General features: G+C 43.4%; 1 protein-coding gene across 3 annotated transcripts; it reads left to right on the plus strand.

Moving 5' to 3' along the window:
* Positions 1–2,236: 2,236 nt before the first annotated feature.
* SNU13 (small nuclear ribonucleoprotein 13) lies at positions 2,237–8,843 on the plus strand. 3 transcript variants are annotated; one of them, XM_033865940.2, is made up of 3 exons: positions 2,237–2,373; positions 7,686–7,806; positions 8,459–8,843. In XM_033865940.2, the coding sequence occupies exons 1-3, from the start codon at positions 2,371–2,373 to the stop codon at positions 8,719–8,721; spliced, it is 387 nt and encodes a 128-aa protein (XP_033721831.1). In that variant the 5' UTR covers positions 2,237–2,370; the 3' UTR covers positions 8,722–8,843. The 3 variants fall into 3 exon arrangements, with proteins under 3 accessions (XP_033721831.1, XP_033721833.1, XP_033721832.1); XM_033865942.2 differs by lacking the exon at positions 2,237–2,373 and adding an exon at positions 5,700–5,771; XM_033865941.2 differs by lacking the exon at positions 2,237–2,373 and adding an exon at positions 5,778–5,917.
* The last annotated feature ends 879 nt before the right edge of the window (positions 8,844–9,722 follow it).

Below are 9,722 nucleotides of genomic sequence, written 5' to 3' on the forward strand. Positions count from 1 at the left end.
AAGAGAGTGATGGATGGGCTTGGGGAGATTGCGGTGAGCTCAGGGTAGAAAAAGAAGGTGGGTGGGGCTGTAACATGCGGATGAGGAGGGGGGTACCAGTGGGGAGAGGCATAGTAAGCCATGGCAAGGATTTAGCATTTTAAGCACAGAACTGTGGTAAAAGACAAATTTCTAAGACAAATTGATTCTGAGCCTATGTTAACATTTATCAGCCAACTAGCAAGTGAAATAGCAAGATACAAGAGGGTGGGCTAGTTCTGTGAGAACATGGAAACTGAGTTATTATATAGTTGGGAAACAATTAATTAGGTAGAGTATACAGTCTCATTACTCATGGTCATAAAAACATCAAGCCCCTATCAGTCATTACTAGGAGATCTGGGATATAATGGTCCAAGATGCCAGGTAGGCCAAATAACAACCAGACATTATTATAAAGGATATCAAAAAGGCAAATGATAATGACACATCTATGACTGTAAACTGGAATAATAAGGTTTCATTCTCCCACAGTGGTAGCTGATAGGTCCAATTAATATGGAAGTATGGGGCTTCCCTGGTGGCGTAGTGGTTGAGAGTCCGCCTGCTGATGCAGGGGACGCGGGTTCGTGCCCTGGTCCGGGAAGGTCCCACATGCCGCGGGGCGCCTGGGCCCGTGAGCTGTGGCTGCTGAGCCTGCGCGTCCGGAGCCTGTGCTCCGCAACGGGAGAGGCCACAACAGTGAGAGGCCCATGTACTGCAAAAAAAAAAAAAAAAAGGAAATATGAAACAAGATCTGAGAAAGATGAGGAGCAGGGTCCAAATCACAGATTCTACTCTTTTTTAAAAAATATCGATTTATTTATTTATGTATTTGGCTGTGCCAGGTCTTAGTTGTGGCACGCAGGATCTTCGTTGTGGCATGCAGGACTGTAGTTGCAGCTTAGTTGCTGCACGCGGAATGTGGGATCTTTTTTTAGTTGTGGCATGCAAACCCTTAGTTGCAGCAGGTGGGATCTAGTTCCCTGACTAGGGTTCGAACCCGGGCCCCCTGCATTGCGAGTGTGGAGTCTTAGCCACTGGACGACCAGGGAAGTCCCCTCAGGTTCTACTCTTAAACAGGAGCCATCAGTGGGAATTTCTTAATTTGGAGACAAAATTTATTTTTTGACACGTCATAGATATGCATGGATGAAGTCTGATGGGGGGATTTTTCACGTAATAAATGTTCAGTCCTGGAGCCACTTCAAACCCATCTGGCTGGGTTTTCAAGCATAGCAACCAGATGTGGTAGAAGTAACCCAAGCCGATAGCCAAAATTCCCAGGGTCCAGTTCTGGCTCTGCCACTGCCTCATTCTGTGACTGTGGACAAGGAGCTTCCCCTCTCTGGGCCTCAGTATCTGTAAAATGAAGGGGTTGCACTGCGTGATTCCTAAGGGTCCTGCTACGTCTCTACTTCTAGGTTTCCAAAGGAAATAACTGGAACTGGCCCACTACAGTCTAGTTTTGGCTAGATCCAAATGGTCCCAAGAGGGAATTCCCAGGCAGTCCAGTGCTTAGGACTCTGCGCTTTCACTGCCAGGGCAATCCCTGGTTGGGGAACTAAGATCCTGCAAGCTGAGCGGCATGGCCAAAACAACAACAGCAACAACAACAAAATGGTCCCAAGATATGCCTGGCATCATGCGAAGAGAGATGAGTAAGGGCCATAAGAATCCAGGAGCACCTCTTGGAGGTGGTGAGGCATGAGTGTAGCCTTAAAAAATGGAGATTTGGAGCAGCATAGGGAAAAAAGCACCATGCTAAGCCACAAGAAATTGGGTGTCCTAGACATTTCCAAACTCAACCTGACAAACTCAGCCCCCATCCTCAAACCTGCTGTTCTTCTTGAATTCCCTACTCAATGGATTCCATTTCTGGTGGACTCCACCCCCACCAGAAAAATTTAACAAAGGCATCTGAATATGAAGGAGAACATTTAGGATTACCTATCATTATCTCCATACCATTCCTTTACCAGGGTAGAACAAAAAAGATGATTTTAAAAGCACAAAAATGTGCTAAAAGATAAACTAGCAATGGAATGACGACACCCTTGAAAATCTTTGTTTTGGTGTGTTATTTTTTGAATGTTTAACTCACTGTTTCGGCCAATAATTTATGGTAGAATAACAGTAAAAACAGCAAAATATGGTCCCTCGCCCAAAACTGGCGTCATTCCCCGCTGGTGCCTTTAAGGGGCGTGACCCGCCCGCCTCTTCCGCCACTTCCGCTTCCTGCCGCACGCTGCCATTTCCACTTCTACCCTGCGACTTGCCTCAGCCGTGAGTGCTGCAGCTCTGACGTCGCCTGTGCTCCTTGAAGAGTGACGGTACCACGGAAGCGGAGCCATGGTGAGTGCGTGCTCGTGGCTGAAGGGCTGGGAAGTGGGAGACGGGGTTCCGTTCTCTCACTAGCTTGTCGGGTGCTTAGAACGTGCGCCGTCTCGTCCGCCCGGCCCGGGCGGGCGCGTAGCGCCAAGCACTGTCTTCTCTCCCGGCCCGAGGTTAGAAGTCTAGAGGACTCAGGGTCTCAGGTGCTGTGCTGGGGCTTCTTTCCGCAGTTTGTGCTCCTGGCCGAAAGCCTCCGGTGAGCAGAGGGGGCATGGCCCAACCTGGGAGAAAGAGACAAACCCACGTAGGAGAGAGTTGAAAGCTGGATGGATGGGGAAACTTGGCTCCATCGGTTTTCTTTTTCTTTTGGGGGGATCGCTAGAGTATGGGGTGGAACCCTGGATTTGGATCAGCCCTCTCCTACCCCGCTTTCTCCATTGCTGATGTTCAGGAGAGGGAGCTCTCCATGGGTCTGCGCGCCTAGTGTCTGCCGCGAGTTACATGGGCCAGGGATTAAAGTGGCCTTTGGCGTTTGGGGGCTGTGGGGAACGTGGAGTGAACCCCAGCCTGGAATGCAGGAAAGACTCTTCCTGCGAGGCGGTAGCCTCTGAAATCTGAAGCGCTGGTAGCACCACGTGCGGCTCCTCTAAAACTCTTGGTGGTCTCCAACTTTTTAGTCAGATCTTGTGGCCTGGTAGCTAGTTTTGGTTGGCACTTAGTAAGGAGGGAAGAGTTTACAAAACACTGATTTCCGTAATGAGGTTTAATCCTTTTAACGGATTTTGGATCCTAGCGGTATCTCTCCTACTGCCCGCCCCGCCCCCATTTTGAAGCTAGTACGTGGCTGAGCCTAGAATTTAAAGCTTCTAAACCAGTGCTCATCTTTCGCAGTGCCGTGAAAAGTTTTGGAATCGGTTGATCTCAGTTTAAATGCATTTAGTAGACCTAACGTTTGGTATGGAGAGAGTGAGCATGCACTATTTGTTGTTAAATCAAAACCTTGCAGGTTTCGGCTGTCTGGTGTATGGGGAAATCAAACGCATCAAGCTACGGGTTACAGTTGCCTAGCAGTAAGATTTCATTCATTCATTCATTCAGTTAGCCCTTGGAAAAATTAAAAGGTGAATAAATACACACTAAGCAAATTTCAGTTGCTATTTATAAGGTGGTTTGGTTTTAAAGTTGAGTGGAATTTTTGTTGTTGTTGACTTTTATTAAACCAATAAAGTGACTCTTCTTTGATCGTGTTGGATCTCCTGAAGTCTCCCCTTTTGTGCATTTTATGTTTATTAAGAGTTGAGAATCCTAATTTCCAGAGATGGGCTATTGGAAACTGCAATAAAAATATCTGGCATTTTAAAAAGTATATTTATGAGGAGTGATAGGAATAAAAGTGTTGCTGGAACCTTTATTGTTTAAGAGGAGGGTGACATTATTGAGCATTAGATTTTGACAGACATAAGTTGTGATTTCTCAGATAGCCACCAAAAGAATATAGATAAATAACTCCAAACCACTAGAGGGGAAAATAGTGGGGAGAAAAAACTCAAAGGAAGGAAAGAGAGAAAAGGAAACCGAACAGGTGGGACAAATAGAAGGCACAAAAGAAGGGAGATTTGGACCCAATATATTAGTACTTAAATAAATACAGGAATGGACTAAGTGCTTCAGTTAAAAGACAGGTTGAAGTAAAAAGAACGGGAAAAAAAATCAGTAAAGATAGTGGCTAAAAAATAAGGTACAAGTAAAATGAAAATGACATAATTACAAGAAGAAATAGACAAATATGCAATTATATAGCATTTAATTGATCGTGAAGCCAAAACATCAGTGTGGAAATAGAAGATTAGAACAGCACTATGAATAAACTTGACCTAGTGGTCGTAGTGAAACCAGTGAATACTTTACCTATCAGTTATAGAAGACACTTCTCAAGCAGAGAACATTAATGAAAATTGGCCACCTACTGGGTCATAAAGCAAGTTAAACAACTCTTAAAAGATGATAATAATATAGACCGTGGTCTCCCAACCAAAATACAAATGACTTAGAAATCAGAAACAAAGTGTTTAGAAAGAAGGTATAAAGAACTCGTGGGTCAAATGGAAAATATGTAAGGGAAATTTGAAAACAACTGAACAATAATGAAAATACCACATATTGAGAGTATGTAGGATACAAATGAAGCACTGGAACCTAAAATGCTTGGTGGGGGAGAAGTAGTAACGTGAAAAGTCCCTTCTGGTGAGATTAATCAAGAAAATAAGCAAAAAGTTATAAATAAGGAGTAACAAACTTGAAGGAGATATAATTTGCAAACATTAAAAGAAAGGATATTATGAACAATGTGATATCTATAAATGTAGAAATTTAGATGAAATGAACAAATACCTGAAAAAAATAGAATCAAAACCAATTCAAGTAGAAATAGGACGGCTGAATAATAATAAAGAAACTAAGTTAATGTACCGTATGTTAATTATAACTCAATAAGAAAAACTAAAGTTTTTTGACATGAAAAAACTTTACACCTACTTTAAAAAATAGCTTTATTGAGATAATTTGCATACCATAAAGTTCCACTCTAAAAGTGTATAACTCAATGGTGATCATTTTGTAATGTATAGAAATATCAAATAACGGTGTTGTGTTTTGCACCTGGAACTAACACAATATTGTGGTCAATTATACATTAATTTTAAAAAACAAAACCAAAACAAGGTGGTAGTAGAAAAAAAGTGTATAACTCAGTGGGTTTTCTTATATTTACAGAATTGTGCAACCATCATAAGAAAATATTAAAATTGGTTTTATCTCGGGAGTGTAAAAGTGGTTTAACATTAGAAAAACTTTAAGGAGAAATGTCTAATTCATCCAACTCAGTACAAAAAACATGACAGAATTCAACATCAATTTTATTTATAACAGAAGAAATTCTTAGTATACTACGGAATAGAGTGAATTTTCTTAAGCTGAACTATCTTAAGAGTAAATCTAAAAGATATTAAAACTTTTGGAGAAATTACAAAGCTTTATTTAAAAGCACTAAAGGTAGATACATGTGTTTGAATGGGTTGACAGATTCTGTATCCTAAAGGTGTCTTATCCTAATTGGGATTACTTCAAATCTACAAATCAGTCCCAGCAGGCTTTTTTTGTACACCTTGAAAAAGCTGATTCTAGAATGTATGAAGAGAGCAAATAATTAGAGGTCTACTCCAGCCCTTGCCTAATTCCTCACCACCCTGGGACCATGACAAATTCACCCAGTGCGATGTGTTGGTATTAGGGAACAGGCATTTTGGTGCAATCAGGTTATTGACGCCACTTCCCCTGACGTCACTTCCTGCTCCTCTGTGGGTGGGTCATTTCTTTGTCTTTGCGGCATCGGGCTGGAGACCGCCGAGGCGGACTCAATGGTGAGTGTTCCCACTGGGCCATCACCCATGGGTCACCACCTAGAACCGCTGTGCCGCCGCGGCACCGCACACGTGTATAATCAGCAGCCTCCAAACCCAGGGTTAGACGGCACCGCTGCGGGCGAACTGCTCAGTGCTCAGGAATGGTAACGTGGGCTGCACCCGGGTTATGTCTATAATAAAATATAGATTTGTAAAAAGAATCACAGGGAAAACAAATGAGAAATTAATAAAAATGGTTAAAGTTGAGAGGTGAAGATGGGATAGAAGGAATGGAATAGGCCAGGCACCACCCAATTTGTTCCCTACGTGTGTTATTTTGAAACGGATCCATTGAGGTAGGATTTTTTTTTTTTTTTTTTTTTTGGTACGCGGGCCTCTCACTGCTGTGGCCTCTCCCGTTGCGGAGCACAGGCTCCGGACGCTCAGGCTCAGCGGCCATGGCTCACGGGCCCAGCCGCTCTGCGGCATGTGGGATCCTCCCGGACCGGGGCACGAACCCGTGTCCCCTGCATCGGCAGGCGGACTCTCAACCACTACGCCACCAGGGAAGCCCGAGGTAGCATTTTATCCATAGGTATTACAGTATGTGACTATAAAATAAGGATTTTCAGCAACTGCAATGCCACTACAATACCCCAAAATTTAATAATTCCTTAATATAAAATATCTAGTATTAGAATCAAAGGCTGGGACTTCCCTGGTGATCCAGTGGTTAAGACTCCACAGCTTCCACTGAAGGGGGTGTGGGTTCGATCCCTGGTCGGGGAACTAAGATCCCGAATGCCCTGCGGTGCAGCCAAAAAAAAGAATCAAAGGCTGGATCAGATTTTTTCTTAGCTCTCCGCCCACGCCCCCCCACCCCAAGACAGCTTGATCACAGATGTTTTGCTAAGAGGGGCAGTGGTCACATGGTATTTTTTGTGATGTTGGTAGCTATTAAAATCAATGTCTGGATCCATTAATTTGGATTAAATTAGTATGGGTTGCAAGATGGTGCTATTTAATTTTATCATTCTTTCTTTATTAGGTGGAATACAGGAGAAACTTATCCTCGCTATTTGGTTACCTAGTAATACAGTCTGTATAGGAAAGGCAGGATAAATGCTCTACAGTTTACCTTTACCAGTTTTCAAAACACTGACTTTGGAACCATGTAGATGTTTTATATATTTTTAAGAATTTTTTTAAAAAGCAAACTAAATACGAAGGAGCCCTAATTGTATATCAAATTGATAACCACAGGAAAAAAATAATTTGAGTAACTTTTGAATATAATACTCTGGACGGCTTTAGTCAGATTATTCTAAGAATAAAAAGAAATGTTGACCTTATAGTTGGTGGAGGTAGTATTGGTATAGCAATTCTGAAACAATTTTTATATGTATTGTAGGGTAGAATAAATGAGAAAATATGTTGATGTTTTGGAAACCGGGATTCTTACTGAAAACAGAATAAGATTCAAATATTGAAGGGAATAGAGGGAACTTTGTGCTAGGTTTCTATAAATTATACCTTAGTTTAGATTTAGTAAATTCAGGGTGGAATATGGAAATCTAAATTTAGAGATTACCCCATGTGACTGAAATGGGTACTGAGCCATGGAAGCCTGTAATAATCCATTTGCAATAATATTAGCAAGCATTAGGCTAAAGAGGCAAAAATACATAAGCTTTAGTATACATTATTGGATTATGTAATTACTAATTTTTTTTTTCTTGAGCCTAATATTTTCATTTTTCTAAGTTGAGAGTGGGCAGGCCAGTGTCAATTATTAAATGTGTGTGTTTGGAGGGGGGGAGCAGGGAAGCTGACCATTGTCTCTCTCAATTGTTGACTGAAGTATTTTGTGACTTGTCTGGAACAACTTCTAGTTCAGTTTGACTCATGCTTTGATTTCCCCCCCCGCCATAGACTGAGGCTGATGTAAATCCGAAGGCCTACCCTCTTGCAGATGCCCACCTCACCAAGAAACTATTGGACCTCGTTCAGCAGTCATGTAACTACAAGCAGCTTCGAAAAGGAGCCAATGAGGGTAAGGCAACCAGAGAGTGCTCCAGGAAGAGTGCTAAAGGCACTGTCCCTGTGTGGGGTCTCTGGACTAGATTTCCAGTATGGAAAGAGGGCTGGATGCTCTTGATTAGGCCCAACATGAGGACCTAAGAGTGTGGTCCGTGGGCTAGCACTGGGTCACAGAGATAAGCAATCAGGAATAAGTATTTGAACAATGCTGTGGTGCATTGAACTTGCTCGGTGAGTTGCATGTGGTATGAGCTTTCCAGAAGTATAGATCGTGGCAGATTGGGATGGTAAAACCCTGATCCTTGATCACAGAGTTTGAGAAGTGCTGCATTGCACTGCTTCGTGCTGGTAGAGGTCAGCCAGGCAAGGGGTGGTGGTGACTTGGATGAGTGTGGTAGCAGAGGACAGGAAAGAAGCGCTCTGATTTAGGATGTGTTTGGACAGAACTGATGGGTTTGATGTAGGGTTTGAGAAAGGCATTGGGGATGAGTAATTGGTGCTTGGCTGCCTATCACTTCCCAAGGCCACTATGGGGCACAGAATTGCTTAGTCCTGGACGTTTTGCCCAGTTTTCTTGCACCTGTTTCTTTTCCTTGGAAATTGCTTTGTTGTGGCTTCCCTGCCCCAACCCCACATCACCTATTGGCCTCATGTTCTCTCTACAGCCACCAAAACCCTCAACAGAGGCATCTCTGAGTTCATTGTGATGGCTGCAGACGCCGAGCCCCTGGAGATCATCCTGCACCTCCCACTGCTGTGTGAGGACAAGAATGTGCCCTACGTGTTTGTGCGCTCCAAGCAGGCCCTGGGGCGAGCCTGTGGGGTCTCCAGACCTGTCATCGCCTGTTCTGTCACCATCAAAGAAGGCTCACAACTGAAGCAGCAGATCCAATCCATCCAACAGTCCATTGAAAGGCTCTTAGTCTAAACAGGTGGCCTCTGCCACACTCCCTGCTGCTGACTCCTACCCCAGGGGTTATGTATCGTTTGTTTGTTAGCATATAGTATTTCCAGCTACTTTCTATTGTTATAAAATATTTTAGTGCTCAATTTGGTTTTTGTATTTTTGTATTGTTTTTGTCTTGTTTTTAGGTTGTCATCTCCTCCCCAGCCTCTCCTGTAATCTCCACTTCCACTCTCTCTCTGCCGTCTTATCCTCCCTTTTGGAAAATGCATGCCCAGAATAGGTGGAAGCAGGGTGGTTGATACCATTCAAAGGCAGGGAAGAGCCAAGGTAGAGATTTGGTTCCAGCCTTCAGGTGCCACCTTCCTACTGTGCAGGGCATGATGGAAGTAAACACTGTCCACTTTGTATCCCTTGTGCCCAGCATACAGGATCATGTTTGAATAATCAAGGGGTTTCCTTTGCTCTCTAGGACATTATGTATCATTTGGGGAGGAAGCATGTTTCTGTGAGGTTGTTGGGTGTATGTCCCAAGAGTCAGTTTCTGATGTACCCCTGCTGTTTGCTTTTGGTAATATATTTCCCCCCAACTCCCACCTATGCCTCTGAGGGTGGCAGGGCAGCAACATACCAAAGAGATACGCTGCAAAATTCCAGAGGCACCTTGGTGAGTGAGACATGGGACAGTTGACCTAGGTCTTGAAGGTGTGGCAAGAGGTTCTGGAATGGAGGATTCTGGGCCAGTCATGGAGAACTGGAAGCTACAGCAAAGATGATGGAATTCAAGGGAACATCCTTGCTTTGGTGAATGGAGATTTCTACAGTAGACGCTTGGTACCAGCTCTGAGAGCCCTTACCCCTTGCCTATTTCCTGCCATGATGTGGGTCAGATGTGTGTATTCTCTGTCACATCAGAAGGACAGTGCTAATGTGTCATTCTTGTGAGCACCCTAATAAAGAACACATATATTCGTATTCCAGTTTAAAGAAGGTGTGATTCTTGTTAGGAGTCCAGCTGATACTTG

The sequence above is a fragment of the Tursiops truncatus genome, chromosome 11 (assembly GCF_011762595.2).
Source record: "Tursiops truncatus isolate mTurTru1 chromosome 11, mTurTru1.mat.Y, whole genome shotgun sequence".
NCBI lineage: Eukaryota > Metazoa > Chordata > Mammalia > Artiodactyla > Delphinidae > Tursiops > Tursiops truncatus.